Source organism: Cavia porcellus, unplaced genomic scaffold, assembly GCF_034190915.1.
Source record: "Cavia porcellus strain 051 isolate PalLab524CR breed Dunkin Hartley unplaced genomic scaffold, mCavPor4.1 scaffold_26, whole genome shotgun sequence".
Taxonomy (NCBI): Eukaryota; Metazoa; Chordata; class Mammalia; order Rodentia; family Caviidae; genus Cavia; species Cavia porcellus.
The window spans coordinates 4,129,517-4,153,999 of record NW_026947509.1 but is presented as its reverse complement, the minus strand read 5'-3'; the positions used below and the strand labels follow the sequence as shown (position 1 = coordinate 4,153,999).

The 24,483-nt window shown below is 53.2% G+C and overlaps 1 protein-coding gene across 4 annotated transcripts in view; it reads left to right on the top strand.

The window, feature by feature from the left end:
* The first annotated feature begins 1,750 nt into the window (after positions 1-1,750).
* Positions 1,751-24,483, top strand: part of Cnih3 (cornichon family AMPA receptor auxiliary protein 3) — a 65,335-nt gene continuing 42,602 nt past the window's right edge. For 2 of the 4 annotated variants that reach the window (XM_063237534.1, XM_063237533.1), the window contains exon 1: positions 24,174-24,378. In XM_063237534.1, the coding sequence (XP_063093604.1) occupies positions 24,298-24,378 (81 nt within the window). In that variant the 5' untranslated portion in view covers positions 24,174-24,297. Of the gene's footprint in view, positions 2,421-3,655; positions 3,725-24,173; positions 24,379-24,483 lie in introns of those variants that run through there. The other 2 variants (XM_063237531.1, XM_063237529.1) reach the window with 2 other exon arrangements.

The following is a 24,483-nucleotide window of genomic DNA, read 5'->3' as shown; positions in this document are numbered from 1 at the left end:
ACTAGCATCGGAGTGACAGGGTCACAGGAGGCACCGTCCCAGGGCAGAGAAAGAGCCACACTCCTCTGCCCAGCCCTCAGACCTCGTGCTGAGGAGAGGCCGGAACACAGCCTTTGTGTCTCCTCACAAGGGCCTCCAGTCATACCCATGAGTGACCGCTGGAGGGGAGGGGACGTCTCGTTGCTGCCGGGAGTGCTGTGGTGGGGCCAGAGTCGAAGCACACTCTTGGAAACCCAATGGGACCCTGCAGATCAGGGCAAATGGAAGCCCACAAGCAAGTGCGTCCCAGCCAGGTCTGGCTCAAGGCCTCCGCCCCTCAGTGTCTTCCTGCCAACAATGCTGGGCAGCCTCTCCATAGTCACAGCACCTCCACTGTGACTGCAGTGGCCTCAGGGGCGGATGGAGGCAACACGGGCAGCACAGCCCACGTAGATAGTGCTGCCAAGGGTCCCAACTCCGAAGCAGTGGCCCTCAGGGGCCCTGCAAGACAGTCTCCTGAGGGACTGCCAGGTCCCTGGGGACAGTGGCCACTCGAGCCTGAGCACTTACTGGACACTGCAACTGGGCAGAGCAGACTGTCCTGCCTGGGGCCTTACCACCTGCCTCTCCAGACCCTTGGTACTGTTCTATTTCCTCTAAATACCACTGAGCTTTGCTTGGGATAGGGTTAAGTGACTTGATTCAGTGTTGTGCTTTCAAGTCTTGATATTTTTGAGGTGGGACCAGAGCAGCATGTCCCCATGGGGTGATTTTCCCTTGGAGACCAGAATGTTTACACTTAGGACAGGGACAGTCATGTCCCTCCTCCTTCCTCACCCTTTCTTTATCCCCAGGGCACCCAGCAGGAGACGGGAGGAGGTGCCAGCACCCTCACCCTGGGTTCACACCTCATAGCTGCAAGTGGGCAGTCCAGAGCTGCCTGGGGTCCCTGTCCCACTTGTCCTGGAGCCACCCTGGGATGCGCATCTTGAAAGCCGAAAAAGCCATCGTTTTCTACTTTGTCTGATTTATAGGCTTTTTAAATAGTTGGTTTAAGAAGGTAAATCTGGTCCCTGCTACTCTATCTTAACTAAAAGTGAAAGTCAAAGAGTCCATGGCTGCCTTCGCATCTTTAAATAATACATGAGGCTTATATTTTCTAATTTATCAACTTCATAAATAGAACACTGTCTTAATTCTTCCTATGAAATGTGAAAAATATTTATATTCCAATGCTGCTTGTCCCTTCTGATTTCTGCTTTTTGACATGTTCTGAAGCATTTTCCTAATACATGTTCATCAAATAATTATTACTTTAAAATTGGATAGCCCTTCTTCCAAGAGCTATCACGGTCTGCTATGTTTCACACTGTCATTACCAGCTGTTACGATCAGTTCTATGTTTAACAGAATTTAGGTCACTACTGAGTCTTCTCAGAGTGTGTCCCGGCTTCCCCTCCTTTGTCTTCTTGTGGCTGCCTGGCCCTGTGGATGCTGCAATGGATGCAGGAGGGAGTTGCAGGGTGGTCCCGGCCTGGCCGTCCAAGTGTGCAAAGAGCTGGCCGCGCTGCTGTTCTCTTGAAATGCAGGGTTCACCTCCCCAGGACCCCGTGCTCACACTCTGGACCAAGGTATGTTCACAGCATCTTCTTGGTGGGCCAGCGGCCACACAAAGGCTCAGTGGGATGCACCCTTCTCAGGGGGCCGGGGCTTTGGCTCTGCATGTGTGCCTGTGTGCAGTAGCCTGAGCTCTCCCAGCCCACAGCAGGGTGCCGTCAGTAGATGCCCCAAGTCCTGTTCAGTGGGTGTCAAGCAGCTGCACCATTCTGATGTTTACCACGGTTGGCCCCAGGGTGACTTGGAGACATTTGCAATTCAAGTGTAGTCTCATCCATCCAGAGTTCTCATTTTCCTGATTTGGTTTAGGGGGGCTTTTGCAGCTGCCTCTATGTGGATGTTTTCCTCTGAATGCCCACACCTCCACCTGCTGTGCTCATAAGTTTCCTTAGGTCGCTGACCTCCCCTTCTATCCTCCAAGGAATCCTGGCACCGTGCCCTGCTGACTGAGGCCACGACACACTCACAGGGCACCCAGAGCTGCCTCCCATAGGAGGGAAAGGCAGATGCCCCATCTTCTGTCCCCTGCCACAGGTAAACCCAGCCTCCACGTGCCCCAGAGTTCCAGAAGACTGGATTTGAGAACCTCTAGAGCCTGGGACTCTGCACAGCCAGACAGCAGGAGGGATGGGGAGGGGGCGGAGCCCGAGAGGACCTGTGGAGACAGAGACTCTACAACCCGAACCCTTAGCATGGAAACCACTGGTCTCAGCCGTGGGCCAGAGTGCTGCCCACAGGGCCACCCAGAACTGCCACTTGGTACTTCCTGCCTGGAGGAGGCTGCCTTGGCCACAGGTTCCAGCTGGGTCAGCTGCAGTTTCCTGGTGAGTGGCAGCTTCTCCTGGGCGCTAATCCCTTTTGCCACAGCCCCAGCTTCTGCAGGTCTAAGTCAAAGAGCTCTGGGCTGAAGAACAGTGGGCCAGGTATGGCGGTGCAGGCCTGGAATCTCAGCCACATGGAGGCTGAGGCAGGAGCCCACACATACACACACACACACACAGAGTGGGGTAGTGCCGGTGTGGTGAGTGGAAGAGACTGGAGCCTGAGGCTGCTGGGGAACCAGACCAAGGTGCAGGGGCCCTTCCTCTGGTCCACACTGGCTCACATCTCCCTCGGATTGGGTCTGTGCCACCCTCCTGCATCTTCCTCCTCAGTCCCGGGCATGTGCTTGTGCCTCATGTCCTGGGCCTCAGAGCCCACTTTTCTCTGACATGGATTGGAGTGGGACCAGGATGTACCTGTGGGCTCCTGATCTCCTCTGACTCAGGGGTCGTGCAAGCAAGCTGCTGGCTCCAGGGGCAGCGAGACTGTGTTCTCTCAGACAGGGGATTCAGTGGTCACTCGCTCAGCTGGCCGGGGGACTCAGCCACAGTATCAGCCTGGCTGGAGGTCACTGCGGGTGCACCATGGCAGTCCCTTGGCTCGGCACTGGCTGCCCATATCCCACTCCCTATGGGTGCTGAGGTCATGTGACACAGGCTCCCACACAGTGGCGTCTTGCTTTCTCCTGTGAGTGAGATACACTGAAAAGCCCTTGGCCGCTGGCTCTGCCCTCCTGCTCCCACACCCCAGCCTGACCCTGATCCCTGTGTGCTCTGGAAGATGAATCTGCAGATGCTTTGTGCCTCTGTAGGAGGTGTCCATGGGCCATAGTTTATTGAGTGTTAAGCCTTGCAGGAATTGTTTCTCCAGTGGCATTGACCACCTGCCAGAAAGGTGTGTGTGTGTGTGTGTGTGTGTGTGTGTGTGTGTGTGTCTGTGTGTGCACGCACGTGTGCGCACACATTACTCAGGGGCGGAGCTTAGAAAGGCAGGGCTGCGCTTCTCTCCCTTTCAGCCTCTGACCATGAACACCCTCTGTCCAGTTGGCAGACTTATGACCTGTAGGGGCAGCTGGGAGAAAGGTTCTCTGCCCTCACCTTGGGAAGTGCTCTCGGCATGCAGCAGTGGTGGGCAGTGGCCCTCTCAGCAGTCCTGGGTCCTGAGATGGGGGATTGTGGATGAGCAGTTAACTCTCCCCACCCTTTAACGAGCTTCACTTAGTCTGTCCATTTTACAGAGGACACTGGGGCTCAGGAAGCTCAGGACCCTGCCTGAGAGGAGACAGCGGCGTTCCAGGAGGCCTTGGGTAAGTAACAGGGCAGGAGAGAGAGACAGAAAGACAGAGACAAAGACAGACAGACAAAGAGAGACGGAGACAGACAGAGAGCTGGAGAGGGACAGAGCGACAGAGACACACAGACAGACAAAGAAAGACAGAGAGACAGATACAGACAAAGAGAGATGGAGAGACAGAGACAGAGATGGAGAGAGACAGAGATAGAGACAGTGAGACAGAGAGAGGCAGAGACAGAGATAGACAGAGACAGAGAGACAGACAAAAAGAGAGAGTTAGAGACAGAGATGGAGAGACACAGACAGAGATGTCTCCCCAGGCTCAGAACCTGGGACTCCGAAGACCGCAGGCTATGACTGAGCGGTGAGGACCAATTAGAAGACGTTGCTTCAGTCCTTAATTTGCATGCTCAACCAATCAGGACCCTGTTCGCGACCCTTTCTCCGCATTGGCTGGAAGCCAGCGAGTCTTAGAGTCTTCGCAGCGCTGAGTGGGCCTGGCGCTATGCGTGGGGTTGGGGCCGCCGTCCCACGCTCCGGCCCGGTGTCCACCACATTTCGCCTCCTTTTCCGTGTGTTTTGTCTGATTCCTTGTACAGGACTTCAGGAACTGGGAAAGAAGCCAGGTGGGACCCCCGTTGCTGACAAACCCACGTATTTAAAAGACAAAGAGCTTTACTGTAACTTTCTTGGTGTAAATATTTTGGAAGTCCTTTAAAAATACTTCGTCTTTAAGTTGATGTGGCCATACACAGCTTATTTAATTTATAATTTGCTGAGATGCCTCACTTGCAGTTCTTGGGAAGCGAGGAGGCCTAACCTGCAGATTGCTTCCAATCAAGGGAACGTGTTACAGGTACTATTTCCTGAGACAGGAGCCCGCTGTGTAGCTCAGGCTGGCCTCGAACTCACTGCCTAGCCCAGGCTGACCTCAAATTCCTCCTGCCTTAGCCTCCCAAATGCTGGCACTGCAGGCATGCTCCACCATGCCTGGCAAGTCCTGTGCGTATCAGTATATGGAACAGGCTGGCTCAGTGCTCACTGGAGGTATTTAATTGAATTTTTATTGATTATGACTTTGCAGCTTCTTTTCATGGTTCTAAGCCAATCCCCACCCCATACCCAGCTTTTGCCTTGCCCTTAGAGGACTCAACCCCTGCCCCTCTGGTCTGGTCTCCCACTCGTTTCTCACCATCACCGTCACTGTCACTGTTACCCAGGCCTGGTGCAGAGATGCTGCCTCAACACACACAGAGCTTTCTGTTCCTGCAAGCAGGCCTGAGCCACGTTACTCTCCTGCTGTGTTCCTGCCTGGATTCTGTCTTTCTGGGCCACTGCTTTGGGCTTTGGGCTGGGAGCTGTCTGGTCACTGTGTTCCGCTCCAGGGAAGCTGGTTTCGCACAGTGAATGGGAACTCGGGAAGCTCCTTGACTCCGGGTTTTTCCTTAGACTCAGCACTGTGGCACCCCTAGGGTGTCTTAGAACATTATGAGCTGTTAAACTCAGTTAATTACATTGCCGGGGACAGGAGAGATCATTAGTTACTGCTAACATTTGCATGCCATTTTAATTAAGACATAGATGTCTTTGAGTGGAAAAGCACCTGCCGTTCACCCCTTAATATCAGAGAACAAAGCACCTGGCAGGGCCCAGGGGGCACCTGGTGCCATTGCCTCTGGCTGCAGGTGTCCTGGTGCAATTCCAGTGCCCAGGCTGGCCCTGGAGGGGAACCCCACCTACTGGGGACCCTGGCACCACTCTCTCGGTCTGGGGGACAGGTGAGTGTCAGAGCAGCATTACAGCACTTTCTCTGGCCTATTCTTTTGCCAAAAGTAGAATAAAATACTTTAACTTATTTGTGATTGATCTTCTGTTCCCCATATTTTGTTAAGAGTTTTCATGTACTTCCTATTGAAACATGTTAGGGCCTGTCTGTATTGTTCTCCTCCCCTTCCCTTTTCTCCCCTCCCCTCCTCCTCTTCTCTCCTCCTCTCCCCTTCCTTTGCCTCCTCTCCTCTCTCCTCCCCTCCTCCCTTCCTTTCTCCTCTCTTCTGCTCTCTCCTCTCCTCTCCTCTCCTCTCCTCTCCTCTCCTCTCCTCTCCTCTCCTCTCCCCTCTCCTCCTCTCTCCTCTCCTCTTCTGTTTTCTTTCAGAAAGATCTCATTGTGTTGTCTAGGCTGACCTTGAACTCCTGGGCTCAAATGATCCTGTCTCAGCCTCCTGATTAGCTGGGCACACCATCATCTTCTTCCTCTCATTTGTTTATTGTCTTTTTGAGAGAGGGTCTCATTATGCAGTTCAGAGGGTCTCATTATGCAGTTCAGACTGGTCTTGAACTCATTTTGTAGCCCAGGCAAGGCTCAAACTCACAGTGATATTCCTGCCTCAGCCTCCTGAGTGCTGGGATCTCAGGCATGCACCACCATGCCTGGCCTCCTCTTCTTTTAAAGAAACTTTATTTTAGAAAAAAGGTTGTGAAATAACCAAGTAAAATGTACAAGATTTAACAGTGATATTTTTCCAATTATTACTAAGCAAACATTCAGGTCAGAAGCAGGAATGGCCTGCCCTCTCCCTGGGCTGCTGCCCTCTGGCTGCCCCAGCAGGGTCTCTCTGCAGTCTCTCTACCTCCTGCACAAGGCTCATCGTCCCTGGCTGCCTCCCTCCGTGATGGGCATGGGATGGGCGTGGCTTTGGTCTCAGTGGCTCTGGAGGGCCAGGGTGAACCGTGCTGACTGGCACTGGCTGGCTCTCCTGCAGGTAGGTCGCAGGCATCTCTGGAGTCACCTGGCATTAAGTCTTGGGGTTTCACACCTGGGGCTGGGATTTCAGGGTCCTCGCTGTTGCTGTCATTGGACCAGGCCTGTGTAACAGAGGGCAGAAGGGGCGGCAGGAGGACGCGGACTTTCCGAGGCTGACACTGTGAAGGCAGAGAGGGCAGGTGAGGTGGCGCTGTTCCCTGTGACTGAGGAGGCCCCCTCAGCACAGTCTTGGCAAGTGCTGGTTCTGTGCTGGTCCAGGCACTGTTGCCCTTGCCTGGCCTCTCTTCCACCCTCCTGCAAATGGCAAGCCTGGGACGCAGGTCCTCCAGGTCCACACAGCTGCTTTCCTGGGGTCTTGACTGCTGGACACTTATCCACACTTACTGCAGGGGATATGAGCTTGGTGGGAGAGGCAGTCGGTGAGGTCCTCTTCTGGGGAGGAGAAGGGTGCGCGCCTGGCAGGCCCCTGTGTGTGGAGAGGCCAAGGCTATGGCTGTGTCCTAGCTGGAGGAGGGCTTGGATGAGGAGGCCTCAGAGATGCACTGGGCCTCTGGGGACACCGCCTATTGTGTCTCTGAGAGATGGTGGCTTCCCAGGGTGGACCAGTGTTGGGATCATGGGGTCCTGGGTATTACTGCCAGGAAAGGGGTGGGAAAGGCAGCGATGGAGAGAAGTGAAGCGATGGAGAAGGGAGGACCAGTGTGGGAGGGCTGCAGATGGGTCGTGGGATCCTGGGCGTTTCAGACAGAGGGGCTGTGTGTGCTGTAACGATGCACTGCAGCATGCACATATACATGAGTTCTGTGTACATGTGTGGCACTGTGTGGGTGCACATGTGTATGGCATGTGCATATGCTCATGCGCACAGGTGGGCATGTGTGCGGCATGTGCACATGTGTGCATCCACATCAGTACATGTGTGCATGGTGTGTATGCATGTGGTCCGTGCACATGCATGTGTAATGTGTGCACACATGTGCTCCAGCCTCAGGCAGGATAAGGGAAAAGGGATTTGGTGGAGGAGGAGACTAAAGAAGGACGTTGGCATCAGAAGATTCCAGACCCTGCCATGGGTTGCCATCAGGCAGGCTTGAGTATCGAGCATGCTGGTTTCACTGCCACCGGTGCTGCAGATGGTGCAGGTGCTGCGCCTGTGGGGAGAGCGGCGGGGCACAGTGCTTTCTGTTCTAGGATGGAGCAGACAGGTGCGCAAGGGAAGAGCCAGATGGTTCAGGGAGTTTCTAACTTTACGCAGTCTGCACCAGGTTTCAGACTAATTCAGGCTCCCCCCCCACCTCCCGCTGGCCTGGTTGAGAATAGCCTCCTGCCTCACCAGCCATCTGTCCCTCCTGCTCTGCTGGTGCCTGGCCTCCCAGTGTCCTCCCACAGAGCACCGAGTCCTCAGCACCACTGCTGGGTGAGTGAGTGTTTCCCTAATGGGTCCCAGGTGGCACCCCTGAGAGGCCTCTGAAGGGCACACAGGTTAGGGCTGGGGTCGTGTCATACGTGCTTCACCAGACTGGGCTCCAAGAGTTGTCATGTGTGGAGGTGTGGCCATGACAGGATCCCGACCAGGGCTTCCAGACCTTTGATGGCTTGGAACTTCCTTTTATAAACACACAGGCTCTGGGGCTGATTTCCATCTGTGGCATCAGTAACATTTCTGGAATGCCTGTTGTGTGCTCAGCACCGTCAGCACAGCATGGCAGGAGAAGTCACTACCAGTCTGGGACACACCTGTAATAGTCAGTTTTCTGTTACTGTCACACATACCATGATGATCAACAGAGCAAAAAAAGTTTGTTTGGGTTCATGGTCTTGGAGGGTTAACCTATGGTCAGTGGGCCTGCCACATTAGCCTGGGTAGGCAGAGCATCCTAGTGAAGAGAAACTGCTGACTGTGCCACCAGAACTCAGAGCAGGCAGAGGACCCCTTGGCCCCAACTCTTAAGGGCTCTGCCACCTTCAAACCCAACTAAGCACTGGATGAGTCATTGACAAATGGCTTTTGTTTCCCCAGATCCGAGCCACAGCTGTTTCTTTTTATGACAGCAGTAGAGAACCACGATGCTTTACCCAGAATGTCCACTTTTGTCAGAAAGGTGCATTATTCCATCCAGCAGCACTGTCTGCACAGAAGAGCTCAAGTCTGTCACCAGAACCTTGGGGACCATGGGGAAGTCACATCACAGCCTTTCTGCTCCTGCCCTCAACCCCTCCCTGCCAGCCTGGCATTATTTTCTGGCTGAGACGAGCAGGGCTGGCTTAAAGCCACTAAATGGACTCATGGGGCCGGCATGACTGAACCAGCTTGGGGGCGTCCTGAGCATGTGGTTAGCTCACTGTCTTCTGCTCCTCTCCCTGGTCACTCACTAACTTCTCTGCTCCAGTGAAAGCTTACTCCCTGCCTGGCTTTCTGCGCTTTTGGGCTGTTGTGGTTTCTTTCTTCCTCTCGTTCTCATAAATTTAGATGTTTGAGTACCACTGCTCTTATTTGAATGAAAGGATAAATCTCAAGTCTGTCTGTCTGTCTTGCACGCTGCTTTGTGGCATTTGGTAGGGAAGTGTCAGGGTGACCTGAGCTCTCTCTGGCTTGGGGCTGTTCAGGGTGACAGATGTTTTCAAACTGATTGAGGGATTTATGATATTAGACCCGGAGGCTGCTCCTAGAGCGAGAACCTGTCTTTCTCCTTTTCTGCCCATGTCGTACTTCACAGTGCCCACAGCAGCAGGACTGGGGAGAGGCCACTGCCAACACCATGGCCTTGCGTCCAGCTCTCCTTTGGCCTCAGAGCTGGAAACCAAGCTGGAAAAGGACAAAACACCCCCAGATGCTGATTTTAGCTAAATTGGCCTAAACAGCTGGATGGGATCCTGGCATAGGGAACCTTGGTGGCGTAATGGCAGCTTCTACTTAACAGCAGTTGTTGGAGTTGTAAGAAAAAAGTAGGTAATTTTTCATAAATTAGTTTTAAAATATTTATAGCAAAACAAGAATTAGAAGAAGAGTGGGCACCAAGTGTCCTCCTGGGCTCCCCTTCCCTTCCTCAGGGATGCTTGTGTTTACTGCTTGCTTCCTCCCTGAAATCCCTTTTACTTTCTCAGATTCCAAAAGCTATGCTTTGCTCAATTTTTAAAAATTTTACTTTTATTCGTGCATGTCTACAGCACATAACAACCACTTCTGCGTGATCCCCTCCTCACAGGGCTGGGGACATTTTCATAGGACATGTGTTTATGAGAAGCAGATCCACCGGGCTAAATGTGAGTTCCAGCTTTGGGTGTCCATGGCCACTGCAGCCGTAGTGGAAGGAGCTGCTGCCCTCGTCCCCAGAGAGCAGGCAGACCTGCAGCCAGCTGTCAAAGTGAGCCTCTTGGGTTGGTTAGAGCGTGCTTCCCAGGAACAGTGCTTGTCAGCGTCGTTAAGTCACCTAGAGGGCCACTGAGGCAGCCCCGTGCCTCTACACACCTGTAATCCCAGTTACTCTGCAGGCTGAGGCAGGAAGATCCTGAGTTCCAGGCCAGCAGCCCACAAGATTCCATAAAAAAGTCAGCCAGGCCCAATCTGAGGGTCTCGCGCTTGCATGAAGTGCAGTGCCGTGGGCAGTGCCACCTCGCCCCTCCCCAGCCTGGCTGCTGTGTGCACCTGTGTCCCTTGTTGCCCTCCCAGAGTGTTTGGGTGCAACTGTCAGATGCCTTTCAAGTGAATGCTCCTGTCAGGAAGATAACAAGGGCTCCCAGAACCTGAGGAATGAGCAAATGTCCACAACATTCTGGGTACCATGTGGGAATCCAAGGCCAAGTGATGCCAGGCTCTCAGCTCTGAGGCCCAGGCTGAGATCTGTGCTCAAGGGAGATGCTGTGTTACCCAGCTCTGTAAACACGGCCCTCCGCAGGAGGACCACATGGGTATTAAAATGCTACTCCATATATTCTCTCTCTCTCTCTTTCTCTCCCTTGACAAGGTTTTGCTATGCAGTCCAGGCTGCCCTTGAACTCACTAAGTACCCTAGGCTGGCTGCAGACTCACAGCAATCCTCCTGCCTCAGCCTCCCAAGTGCTGGGATTAGAGGTGTGTACCACCATACCCAGCACAACACATGCTTTTTGCAGTCGAGAGATGGCAAATGCACACAGTGCTCCCTGTACTTTTTCTTTTTAAGCTGAGACATAGGTTTGTGAAGCAAGTTGTGCCTGCAAAGAAAGCGCTCAAGACAGCAAGCGCAGGAAGCTTTCGGAGCCCTCTGTGCACCCCAAGTCTCCAGTCCTGCTCTTCAGCATCGTGCATGTGACTGGCAGGCACTCACTCCACATCTGCTAGCAGACGCGCACTGGCTTTGCTGCCCGGTGGGAAGGAAGGGTCCTGCTCACTCACCCTGACCACTGAGGTGACAGGTGACACTGAGGCCCCTGGATCCGGGTCCTTTCCCACTTCCTTTCTGAAGCCAGTATTTGCCTTTTCTGTTTAATTGGATGGCATTTTTGCATTTCCTACTAATCCACTCGTGTTTCCAGTGTACAAATCTGCTCTCTCTACCTAAGCACATGAGTGCTTCCATCACTGTCATAATCCTAGGACTCAGGACGTCCTGGCTGCCCCAGCCTAGCTGGCAGAGAGCCTGACATCAGCTTTCCACCCCTCTACCAGTGCCCAAGAGCTCTAGGGGAGAAAGGTTTACTCGGCTCACAGCTTCAGAGGCCTCAGTCCATGGCTGAGTGGACTCAGTGGTGCAGAGGGGGCACATCATGCAGGAGTGTGTGGGGAAGAAAGGTGCTCACCTCGTAGCTGGGACAGGAAGGAGAGGAGTCCCTCTGTCACTCCAAAGGTACAGGCCTCTTCCTGAAGACCTTCTGCTGGGGAGATTCTCCCAGCTTCCAGTAGTGACACTGGTGACCAAGCCTTCAGCGTGTGGCCTTTGGGGACACTACAGACCCAAACCTGAGTACCATCTGAAGCCGGAACCCCTGCATCTGTGTCTCATGCCTGGACTCAGCTCCTCACTGTTCTGGGAACCCCTTGCTGTAGGCAGGCCCTCCATGAGGGGATAGTGGAAAATGAGTGCTTTGAATGTGACATGTCTAAATATCTTTTTCCACTCATAACTTTTGTCTCAGTTTCTTTTCTCATGAGGTCAGCATCTGAACAAAAGGGTTCCTAGCACAGTGGCTTTGCACTCACTACCTAGAGGAGAGGAATTCAAGCGAGAATTATCCACACCCTGAACAATGATAAACCAGTCAGTGGACTAAATTAGTACCACATACCCTGGAGGCCAGCATCACACAGCCTACATCCAGCCAGCTCTGAAAAGCCCTGCCTGTGCGTGCATGAGGCACTGGGGGACCTCTAGATGCCAACCAGTAACACCCCCCTTTAGGGTTCCACTATGAGGTCTGGATGGAGAACATTTTCCCTGCTTCATTATCTTCCAGTTCTCAGTCCTCCCGTTGAGAAACTATTGTCTTCTCATTCTTCGCACTTGGCTGAAGCTCCTTTGCCTGCTTCTTCCCTCTCCGGAACCTGTGGAACCTTTCTCATTCCACTGCTGTAAAACTTCACAGGATTCGTTTCTGTTTCTTCCACTGTGGTTCCTGGGCCCTGATCAGCCTGGAAAGCCCTGTCTTCCACCCTGGGACATTTCAGCGATTTCTCGGCTGAATTCTTCTGCTCTGGGTAGTGAGGGCAAAGCCACTGTGCTAGGAACCCTTTTGTGCAGATGCTGACCTCATGAATGGCTGCTGGTTGTTTTCAAATCGTTTTGTTTTCTCTTTCCCACCTGTCTGCCTTCGGCCCTGTTTTTGAATCTTCAGTGCTAATTCCTTACCCGCGGCTTTTCACTGTCACCATATTTTTACTTCCTGGGAACATAGCATTTTGGGAATTTCCTTTTCTCTCAGCTGTTCCATGGAGGTACAGCTTCCCACAAGTCTCTCCCTCGAGCCCTCCTGGGGCTTCGTGCATGAGCGGGGCTGTGTGCACTCCGGCTCACTGTGTGCTGCAGGTGGAAGTCTTAGAAGCTGGCTGCGGTGTTTCTCTTAATGCTGTACCTTCAGGTCATTGTTTCTGGGACTGGATTCTACAGGATGGGACCTTAGTGTCTTGGCTGTTGGCAGAGCCTGGCGAGCATGTGGGTGGAGCTGGGGAGTGTGTGGGGAGGAAGCCAGTGTAGGCAGTGCCCTGGCCCATGAGCCTTCCTGTTTCAGAGCAGAGCAGTGTCCCAGAGTCTGACCCCACCAGAGACCTGGTCCCCAGTCCCTGCCGGGGTGCATGAGGGTGACGCCAGGGAGCAGTGAGGTCCTGCTGTATCTCGAGGGACTTTGGGTCTTGTTGGCTCCCTGTGCTGAGGAGCTGGGAGTTGGTTCAGGATCCGGCTTCTTGGGTCTTCTGTTAAGTCCTCATCTGCTCGTCCAGCTGACTTTCCATTCCCCTCACCCTGTCACTTGTGTCTCTGTTCTATTTTTTTGTGCTCGTGATGGCTTTTCTGAGATCGCAGAAGCTGAGTGTCTTCCATCTGCCATTTTTAACCAGAACCCTGAAACTTCTTGGAGTAAAAAAGGCATCACTGTAGGGAAAACACTGGAAGCCACCACGCCAGTTTGACCTCCTTCTACCTTCTTTTTAAAACTCTCTACTTTTCTGTCCTACTTTTGAGGTCCCACTAACTGCTGGTCCAACTATTTGTTTTGATTAATTGATGGGTACAGAGAGCACTCAGGCACTGCGAATCTGCTCCCCCGGCAAGTGGTGCGAGGAGCTGGGGCCTTGGGAGCCTCCTCCAGGGCCTCCTCTGCAGAGACTGCCATGCTGTTCTTCAGAACTGTGCTGCATTTGGCTTGCATTGTTGGGACGGAATTGTCATTCTCTGTACCTGGTATGTGTCAGTGGCAGGCCTTAGTTGTCTTTCTTTGGAAGGTGATTTGTTGAGGTCATATTTAGCTCATCGGCTTTGCTAAGGGGCTTCAGGAATGACACTTAAAGCACCCCTAACCTGGGAAATTGAGAGACAAATAGCGTCCCCCAGTTACAGCAGGATAAAGAGGACTCGGCGGAGACTGAGGAGGGAGCTGGGGCCTCATTGTTCTGGGACCCATGAGCCAGTCTGGCTGTGCCTCCCAGCCAGCAGTGCAAGTGGCATTGCAGGTAGAAAGTAACAGCGCCCCATTTGGGACACTGTCGCGGGTGAAGCTTGGAGGTGGAACCAGGGGTCGCTATCTTGAGCTCTATATTCCTCGCCCCTAGGAATTTACCTGTGTCGTGAAATGAATACCAATGGGCTACCTGTGCATCACTAATGCCCTTCAGGCACCACCCCAAACCTAAGCTACCGGAGGGTCAGGAGCTCTCTCCCCACATTCTTAAAATAAAGGTCATTTATATTTCATACTTATCTGTCATATGATTCCCTGACCAGGAATCCAATTCTATCACAAGGGGGGGGGGCTGGGAAGGAGGCTCCCCGTCTCCTCACCTTTTCAGTTGCAAATTTAAGCCCCACCCCAGCTGGTTCCTCCTGAGTCTCTGTCTTTTACTGCATTAATAAGGCACGCATAGCGAGGCCTTGAAGTAGCCCAGTGTATTCATGAAGTTTAGAGGCAAATGTTTTCTGATTAGGTAAAGAGACAAATGTGGCTGATCTTTTCTTTCGTAGGGTTGTCTGTGACAAGTAAGCTACATAAGATAGAAAAGAACATTGTACATATTTATTCCTCTCTAATGTGCCTGCCAACTCTTTTTTTCTTTTCCAGTCCTAGGGATCCAACTCAGGGCCTTGCACATACTAGGCAAGCCCTGAGCTACATCTCCTGTTCTCTCCAGTTTTGAAATTTTGAGACAGGTTCTCAGAATTGCCGAGACAGGCCTCAAATTTGTGATCCTTCTGCCTCAGCCTTCTGAGTAGCTGAGATCACAGGTGTGTGCCACCACGCCTGCCCCCGCTGGTGGTCAATGTAGCGGTGAAGGATTTACTGTCTCACATCCTTCTCCTACGTGTGTGTGACCAGGTGGAAGAAACAGCACTCACCAGATCCCAGGGGCAGGGGATGTGCGTGTGGCGTCTGTGCTGGAGACCACCGAGGTCAGGCTGGGGACACACACACAGGCTCAGGTGTTGGGGTCCACTCACTGGCCAGGTCTGATAGCTGGAGGCTCAGAGGCGCCAAGAGCCTAATTTTTTCTTTAACAATAGAGAGAAAAACTGGCTGTTACTCATTTCCCTACTTGCTATTCCAGAGCATGTTACCACATCCTCTCCCAGCTGTGTGACGTCTGCAGGGCACACATTGTGAGCCAGGTGTAACAGCTTTGGGGTACAGGCGGTGGGATTTCCCTGGTGGGGTGAGCTTAGGCAGAAGCCGCACACTCAGGACACTGCTCCCCACTTGGTTCTTGCTCACCATCATCCACCACCCAGGGCTGTGAGAACCTTGGGGCAGGAGGATGTCTTGGGGGGGGGGTCATGCACTGCTGAGGGGGCTCGATGCAGGACTTGAGTCGCCCAGACTGGGCCTGTTCTAGGCAGCAAGGAGGGAGGTGCTTTTGGGGACTCAGGGAGGAAGCTGGGAGGCTCCTCTCAAGGTAAAAATGTCCACCCTGAGAGAGCCGAAGGTGGCAGAAATGTGGGGTCCAAATAGCGTGTAGGATCTGTGTGCCTGAGGCGGTCACCTTCCTGCTTTGACTGTAATTTGGAAACCAAAGAGCAGTCGGGGTAGGGGGTGGGAGCGTGGACACCAGCTGCCTGGCCCTGGAGGCCCCAACCTCCTTCTGGGACCCCACACCTGGGGAGCAGGACCTCAGAGGCCTGGAGAGCTCTGAGCTGGTTCTATTCCATGCCCTGGCTCCATCCCCAAGATGGAGGTGCTGCAGCAGCTGCTTTCCAGGAGTGGAGCTTGGGTTTGGGTGGAGGCTGTGGAGAGATGGTCACAGGCGTGGGGCATCCTGTGGGGTGTGACGCCCTAGCCTGTTGGTGGCTTTCGGAGGGTGGGTGCCAGGTCCCCAGTGCTTGTCAGCATTCCTGGAAAACTATGGAGGTGATTTTAAAGTGAATAATTGTGCACATTATTTTTGCTGACACTACCGTTGTAATGGTTCTGCTGTAATTTTTGCTTCGCTTTTGTTCATTCTCATTCTTGAGAGATTGTTATGATACCTAGGGAAAGAGATTTGAAAGCTCCTCACATTTTAATGCACAGGGGCGCGCTGTCCGGCAGAACGCAGGTCTAGCTGTCCTTGAATGTCGAGAAGGCGATGCAGGCCTGGGGATGCCCCGATGGCAACATGCAGACAGCAAGCTTCCTGACTTGGAATGAAGCAAGTCTGAGTCTTGTTTGGGGACAAGGAAAAAGAAATAATAGATTCTGCCACAAACCCTTAGTGTGGCAGCCAGTGTTTCATTAAGAAGCACAGGGAAAGTGCCAGTGCGAATCCTTCCTTTTTGGCAAGTGGATTCTTCTGTCACAGAACAAAGACTGGTGTCTTCAGGGTGGGAAAGCTGAGCTTGACAAGTGTGAGTGTTTGTCGGCCTCAGGACTCACTGTTCATTCCCTTGACGGCTCAGAGGAAAATGACCGATTTCTGGTTTGTGAAGTAATCTGTCTCATGGGGATGTTCCTGGCTGCTCCCAAGGCTCAGTGTGAGCAGGAAGGTGGGGTTCTTAGGGTGCTGAGGTGGCCCAGCGCGGGGTCTCTGAGGTCAGGGCTGAGGCAGGGGCCCTGCTGCTGGAACAGTCTCCGCTTCCTGTGCTCCTTCCCGCCTGCTGAGGCCGCCGGCTGGTCCCGGGGTGGTGTTCACTGTCTGGGGCCCTCCCACCCAGCCTGTGGATGCCCGCTCACCTCTTCCTCTTGCTTTGTCCTTTGCCCTCTCTTCACTTCCCCCTCCCTGCCCTCCACCCACCAAATGCTGCCCTTTCCTTCTCAGCCCCTTTCTCGGGCCTCTGGGCTTCCTCGTTGGCACTAGTTGACACTCATCACTGACACCCTCAATGTGGGAACAGGACCTTCCACCAGGGAGCTGGGGACTGACAAGGGAGGCCAGGCTGGCAATAGGCCCAGACGTGAGCAGTCTCGGTGGGGTGAGAGCTCTGCATGAGACCAACATGGCCCCTTGTGGCCTTGTGTGGGTGCTGCTGAGTCAGACTGGTGCCGCCTGCCAGGAGGAGCAGGCTGTGGTCAAAGCGCCTTCCCAAAGGGCTGAGGCCCTGATGAGCTGGAGCAGGAAATCCAGTGAGTTGACCCAAAAGGAAAGAGGTACTGTGACCTAGAAGAGGCTGAGCTAATTTTTTAATCAGAAAATTTAAGGTGTGTGCGCACACACTTGCACGTGTGTGTGTGTGCATGCATGCGTGCACACGTGTGGCCTGTGGGTACTGCGTGCAGTATGGGAACAGAGTCAGAAAACATTTGTTTTTTTGCCTCTTTGTGTTGTGCTGTGTGGCATCAATCCGCCCTCTCCTGCTGTTCACTGCCGGGAGATGGGACTTAGTGTGGGTGGAGGTGATGTCCCCTACCCCTGGACATACCTTGGCCATCCCTGTCCCCAAGACATGTGCTATGGGTGGGTCCCTGAAGGGTTACTGTGGGAATGAAAGAATTCCAAGGTATAAACCTTGTCTCTTTTATTTGTCCCAACATCTTTTGAGGTCTGGGCTTCCTCATTTTTTGCCATGTGCTGCAGCTCTGACAGGGTCTGGATGAGAATTTGGTGAGGCCTCTGCCAGCCCAGAGCAGGCCTGTGAGTTGGTGTGGGGTGAAGAGAGGAAGTTTTCAGAAACAGCACAGACCCTGCTAGGATCTTTGCTCCTTAAAAACCTATTTAAAACTCCCACCGTGTACATTTAAAATCTCACAGTGTGAATGAATTCAGATGTAAATAACACTCAGACAACCAGGAATCTGAGGAGCAGTCCCATGTAATGAGCTGGGTTTTGCACCTCTTCCCTTTGGCTGGCGGCAGCAGGACTCCTCCTTCTTGCTCTGACTCCATGGGGCTGAGTCTAAGAGTTCAGGGGTCCTCAGGTGTCTTGGCTGTGTTACAGCCTTTGGAACCTGGCACTGGAGGACTGGCAGTCCCCAAAGCCCCTGCCCAGCTCTGAAGTGGATTGGTGGTCAGTCTCTGGCCTAGCCCCTAGTGAACATCAGACTCATTTCAAGCACACACGCATGTGCACATGCACATGGGTGTGCATGTGTGTATGCATCCACAGCTGTGGTCTTGAGGATCATAGCAATAACTCCCCAGGTCCTGGTGGGAATTGGTCAAGGTACCTGAGTTCTGGAGACCAAAACGGCCAACTGAGTACAGTGACTGCTGTCAAGAAACCAAAATAAACGCAGGAGTTAGTGTTCCAAGTTGGACCTGCTTTTGCTGCATTCTGCCTCACAGTAGGGCACCCCTCAGGGACAGAGGGGCGGTCCCTCATGCAAGGGGCCATGGAAGTCCCAAGCCCTCTATAAACTGTGCTGTCTGGGAGACACAGCGCGAGGGAGAGATGCAGGCGCCATCCCTCCCACATCCTGTGTGATCCCTTCCCACAGTGGGTTCAGTGCAGCATGGGCAGCTGGCCACGTCTCGGATGACTGTCCTGTGGCCTCCTCAGGGTGGACCCATGCTGTGGCCTGGACTGTGGTGGGCAAGTCATGCTAAGCTTCAAACGGTGTTTCTATCCCACATTCAAATTCTAGCCAGAAGGAAAGGTTTTTAACCCAGAACACAACTGTCTAGCCCAGGGAAGCACTCGGGGTTGGCATGCACCTGCTACCTGCTTGAGAAGGGGTGAGGGAAGCAGAAGTGGGAGGTGCACCTGTGTGCATGTGGTGTGCATGACATGCACATGTGTGCATGCATGTGCATATGTGTGTATCAGCGTCTGTGCTGCTGAATACAATCCACATACTTTTGGGGGCACATGTCACAACCATAGCACCCTTCCCAGGGTCTTGGTTCCATCTGTGAGTCTGTGTTGGGGTGGCAGGATCTCTGGGGCTTCATTTTCCTGCATGATTTCTAGGGCTCCTGCCCTAGAAGCACCTCCAGCCCCCAGTTCACATCTGGAAGTGTGAGGTGTGAGGCAGCTGGAGAAGAGAGCCAGACCTCTCCTGAGCCCATCTGTATTCAGCTGCCTTTCTGCGGACTCCTCCCTCCACCCTCTGCCAGCTGTCCTGGGCTGTGGGTGCCCCTCCCTGTCTGCGCTCCTTCTCTTGCTTCCCTGGTGGCTGGGCAGCCAGCGCTGCGTCCTCCTGCAGCCCTGCGGTCTGTGCTGTGAACCCCCATACCGTGTGCAGTCCTGGGGCAGTGCTCTGTGAAGTGCAGACTTGGGACTGGTGCTGCGTTTGGGCTGCTTGCACTGGGGTCCAGCCCTGGGTGAACCAGATGCGCGTTCCTGGCCAAGTCGCCCAGCTTCTCTGACCCTCTCAGGCCTTGTTGATTGTCTGTGGGCAGCACATGGTGCCCTGGGGCCCTTTTCAAAGGGTCAGAGACCCCAGCCTGCCCAGCTCAGCGCCCTCTGCACAGCTGTCTGCCTTGTGCAGAGCCAGCAGCTGAGAATCCACCAAGGACTCTGGGGCTACAGACATAGACACTACAGGACAACCATTGTCACCCTAGCAGCCCGTCCTGCCTGGTTTTGTCTTCCCCTCTCCAGGATGCCTTATCCCTGGGTCTCCGCCACTGGGTTCCAAGAGGGAGGTTTACCACATGGGCTGTAGAGCGGCAGAGCTGGGTGAGTCCTGCATGCCGGCTACTCACTGTATGACCTTGAGGCAGGTGCAGAGCCTGTCCGAGTCTCACATCTCCTCCCTGGTAAAATGGGCATGATTATGCCCACATCCAGGAGTGTAGAAGCTAATCTGGGTCTTGCCTAGCCATGTCTGGATGGAAAGTCATCTGCACTGATTATTAGCAGCCATAATTTACAAACAACCTCCAGGTAGGGATGAAACGGAACCTGTAAGGATGACTCACTCTTGGGACCTGCTTTCAGCCCTGCCTAGAGCACTAACAACAGGATGCAGACAGCGGAAGCAGCTCCATCCTCTGCTTGTCTGAAAGGGGCGAGGGCAGGGGTGAGGAGCTGCAGGGGCTGCTTCTGGGGCTGCAGGGACGTCTGTTGGTCTCTAACCCGATATTTTTGGTAAACAGCAGAAACAGTACCTGGTGGCCCTGGCTACAGGGGTGTCTCTTGTCACTTGTGCCTGCTGCGGGCTGACTTAAGCCAGAGCATTGCTGAGCATAGCCTGGGCAGCACCCATAGTGGCTGGAATAGATGGCGGCTCTCCTGTGCAGGAGTTCAAAATACAGAGATGGCAAAACATCCAGGAAATAAAATTGTCATAGACACAGACACCATTCTCCTTCTCAGTCAGGACAAGGAGAAGCCACTACCCAAGCAGCTCAGTGAACATGTCTGGACTGAGCATCTTGAACCAAGGCCTTCTGGAGTAGGCGCTCCTGGGCTGAGTCTGGCCCATACGATGACCACAGCCTGGGGCTTGAGGCCAGGGGGCCACCAAGGCCACTACCTGCATGGCACCTGGCCCTACGAGCATGAGAGCTGGGGCCAGAGTAGTGTGTCCCATGGATCCTGTTCTGTTTTCCTGTACTTTTTTCTTTTTAGAATTGACTTCCTGCCCCAGAGCCAGGTGAAATGATTTCCGTTGTCTGAGCTCCTCTGGCACAGGGCTGTGTTAGGGTAGCCCCCACAGGCCAGTGCAGAATGAAGAGAAAGCAGTGGGTGGAGATGCTGAGGGGCTGAGTGGTGTTACAGCCTCCGCCACAACTCCAGGGATCACCGAGCATGAGACCCAGAGCTGGACTCAGAACACTCAGGGAAGCACCTGCAACTGGGGCTGAAGTACCAGGCTTTCTCTCTGGTGTGCTGAGAGTCTGAACAGAAGTTTCCAGGAAAGCACCTCTCACTGGTATTACAAATGAAGCTTAGTATATTATTTCAGTTATTATTCCACAAGATCAGAAAACTTATTTATTAAAATGCTTTTATGTAAAAAAGTCTCCTAGAAAACGAGTATTGTACTGTCTTGATTTATAGCTTGTCAGTAAACTGCTTTCTCATTTCAGTCGGTTTATTCTCAACACGTAGGGTGATAACTTAAAACACAATGTGTGCTCACATAGATATGTTTAATTTTTAATGGTACTGAATATTGCATGTTTGAAAATTCTTGATTATATTAAGTAGGTACTGACATTTTAAAGCCTTAGGGGTACTTCGTTTATCTTTTTCACTATTTTATCCACATTTTGTTAAGTCTTGATTTTGTTCTTCAAATGCATTATTGTATAAAGCTGAGGTTTTGGATGTTTTTCTCAATAATTTAATTGATATTATGATTTTTAAAATTGAACCATAAACTTTGACAGAGTATGATTACTGTTCTGTTGACTATGGAAATTGTGGGGGAGAATGGTACTCGTGTCTTCAGCTAAGCTCTGCTCCGTCAGGGATGTGGACTGGCGGCTTCTCCAGGCTGGAGAGCCATGGACGGGACCCGCCAAGGGTGGCGTCATCTTCACTGCCTGCTGCAGGAAGGACACTCCACTCCATGGGGAACTTGAGGCGGGTTAAGGCGAGTGTTTCCATGCAGAAAGGGGGCTGTGGATGAGGCTTATGCTACAAAAGAAGAAAAACAACCACAGGTGTCTGTTTACAAGAGATCCCTGTTTCTAAAGACAGGTTTACAGACAAACAGCAATCGGCAGTTTATGGGCACACATGCGCAGAAGTGCCCAGGGAAGGAGTTGTCCTCAGAGGGCAGCTTTGACCTCCAGCTCGCACGCACCTGACATCACAACAAGGAACTGGGTTTGGAGAGGGGACGACACAAAGGAGAAGTGCCGGGTCTCCAGAGTGCAGCTGAGGATGGCATGTGGCTGGCAGGTGGAGGCTGCTCAGTGGAGCTTACTGTGTGGATTCCTCCGGCACCGCCTTTGGGCTGTGAGGCCCAAAGCAGTCTTCCATGTGGCCCTGGTTCCTTCCATTGAGCAGGGAGGCAGGATGCCTCTGTCTTTGTGAGTCTGTGTCCTGACTAGGCCAGTGGAGGAGGCAGAGAGCTTCTTGCCTCTGCATCTTCTTCATCGCCACACACTGACGAATTGCACAGCTCTCAAGTAGGAATTAAACACCATTTGCATCTTGTATTCCTATTAGTAGCACTGGTGGGATAAATGTATCTTTTTAAAATAATTAAGTAATTTGTTTTAAACAAGGATTGTGTGACTGCATGGCTTTTGTGCGTAAGTGTTCACGTGTTGGAAGATCCTCTGGCCATCAATTTTGGCTGACTGCTGCTTCTCTCGAGGACTCAGAGATGAAGGCCTGCTGCTAATGGGGAAGGAGGATGCCTCCAGGTCTTCTCCATGGCTCTGTGTCCATTAACGTTTTATAAAGTCACTTGTCAGAGACTTGGCCTGAGCTCCCAAGCTCCTCAACAAGTTATGGCAAAGGCTTAAACAAAAGAGACAAGTAACATGATTTTTGGAAATCCAGGAAGGTCAGAATTCTTGGGAGCTGTGGCAACCATTTCTCTGGACATCCAGTATTCATGGGGTTTCAGACAAAGGAAAGACACAGCTGAAGTAAAGGTGGGAAACTGAACAGGGCCTTGGGAAGTTTAGATCAAAGACTTCTCCAAGATGTAGATTTTGCCAATTAAGAGAACTGTTCTATCTCTAAGGTTGACATGTATAGGCAGGAGCCAAACAGCTACAGCTGCAGTCTTATGTTAAGAATTGGACTGAGAGCCAGGTGTCCTGAGCTGTGGCTTTATTTTGCCCTCTGAGGTGTCACAGTGTCACAGGCATCTCTCGTGAGCATTGGTGTGGAAAACTGCACTTACTACTCACTGGCTGCACTCTTGAAGCAAGACACCTAGACCTGGGACTAACTTAGGTGTAAATACACAAAGCCAATGGATAAATCCCGTTCAGAGCTGACCGAAGTGGTCTCCATTTCAAAGCCCCATTCTTAGAACGCCCCGAACATCCACACCCAGCACTGGAAGAGACAGTCTTAGGGGCAGCAGCGCAGCCAGATGGAGTCCCTTTCTGGGTGGGGGTCAAGGGAGGCTTGGGGTGCTAAGGACAGTGGTGTGGGGAGGTGGAGGGAAGCTGGGAACGGAGGGAGCTAGGGCGTGGGAAGCTTTCTGGCCTCTGGCTGGCGAGACTGGGAAGCAGGGCAGGGAGCACTGCATTTGCCAGCACTGAGGGGTTGAGGTCAGGGAGTTTGCTGATGGACAGCAGAGGGCAGAGGGGCTGGGCTGGGCTTTGAGTAATTTGTGGGGCTGGGAGCAAAAGCCAAAATCCAGGGACCCCCAAGGCTCAGTGCTTGACAGGCCATGACTCTGGCCTGGATCGACAAGGAGCACCTTACACAAATAAGGGAAAAGCCAGAAGCCAACTGCTGCTACTGCGCCAGCTCAGAGACGCCAAGCCCTGAGTGTGTGTGATTTCCGAAGCCTCAGGTTCCCGGAGACCTGGCAAAGCCCTCATGGAGAAAGATAAACATCACCCCTGCCCCACATGTAAAAACATTTGGACAGGCAAGGAGATGGGACTGGAGGGGATGAAATCAGAGACCACAGAAACAAAGGCCTGATCAGCCCCAAAGGGATGCAAATTACCTGAGTTCCTGAATTTTCCTTAGGTGATAGCTTACTGTTTTGGTGGGAGCATAATTATATCAGTGAAAGGAAACAATCCATATAAAATACAAAACACAAACTTCAGAGCTAGAAAGAAACACACCACTAGTTTGTTGCCAGTATCTGAGTGGCAAAGTATAAAGTTCATCATTTTTATTTCTGAATTTTCTAACTTTTCTTTACTGATCATTTATCCTGGAAGAAATACTCTGCGTTCCAGGACTACGTGCCCCAGGAGGTGAGAACACTCCCAGCTACTGTGAGAGACACAAGAGGCAGACAAACCCAAGATTGCACAGAACCATGTATGGGGGACCTGCTGAGGGGCCTGGTGCTGGGGGCCTTGTGATTCGGGTCAGAAAGACAGGGTTGGGACAGAAGTGTCTCCAAGTGGCCGGAATGGTTGTAGCTTATGTATTGCTGTCAGAGGGTCAGCCATGTTCCCACTGGACCGCTTTCCTGTGCACACACAGTGGGCTGAGCCACGTGGGACCACTCGATTAGCGCATGTGTGAGAGAGCCAGTGACAAAACGTGGACTGTCCAGGGCTCTGCTGGTCCAGGTTTCTGGTGCTGCTGTCTTAAAACTTTCAGGTTCTAAAGCCTGAGCACAGTTTGCATTCCACCCACTCTAGGTTCTGGTCCCTTCTGAAAGGGCTGTATTTCCAAACTGGAGGTGCGGACCACTCCCTGTCCTGCAGGACCGTGCTCTGGACAGGTGCCTGGCAGAGGTGCGGGCTGGATCCAGTGGGCCTCGGGATCCACAGTTGTCTGAAGGGTCACCCTGAGCTAGGGCTGGGCCTGGAGAGACCGAGTGGCTTCTTGACCCTCCGGAAGCCAAGTGGGCCGCCTGGGCCAGCGCCTGGGAGCTGAAGGGGGTTGCAGCCTGGCCAGGGACCAACGATGCAGGGTGCTGGTGCAGGGTTTGAGGCCCGGATTAAGGAACCCCGCCGCAGCTATCCGACCGCTCCCCGCTTCCCCCGCGCCGCAGACCCCGCCCGCGAGGCAGGACCGAGGGCGGAGCGGGGCGGGGCGGGGCGGGGCGGGGCGGGCCGGGCGGTCGCGCAGCAGGTGGAGCCGCCACGCTAGGCGCAGACCCGCCGCCTCGGCTGCCTGGCCAGGCACCTGGGCGCGCTGCGCTGGGAGCGGCGGTGCCGTCGTCGCCGGTCCCGCGCCATGGCCTTCACCTTCGCCGCCTTCTGCTACATGCTGGCCCTCGTGCTGTGTGCCGCGCTCATCTTCTTCGCCATCTGGCATGTGAGTAGCCCCAGCGCTCCCCGCCCTTCTGCCCCACTGTCCCGCGGTCCCGGTCCCAGGTCCCGGGCCGCCCAGAGCCCGTCAGGTGCTGATGACGGCCGGAGG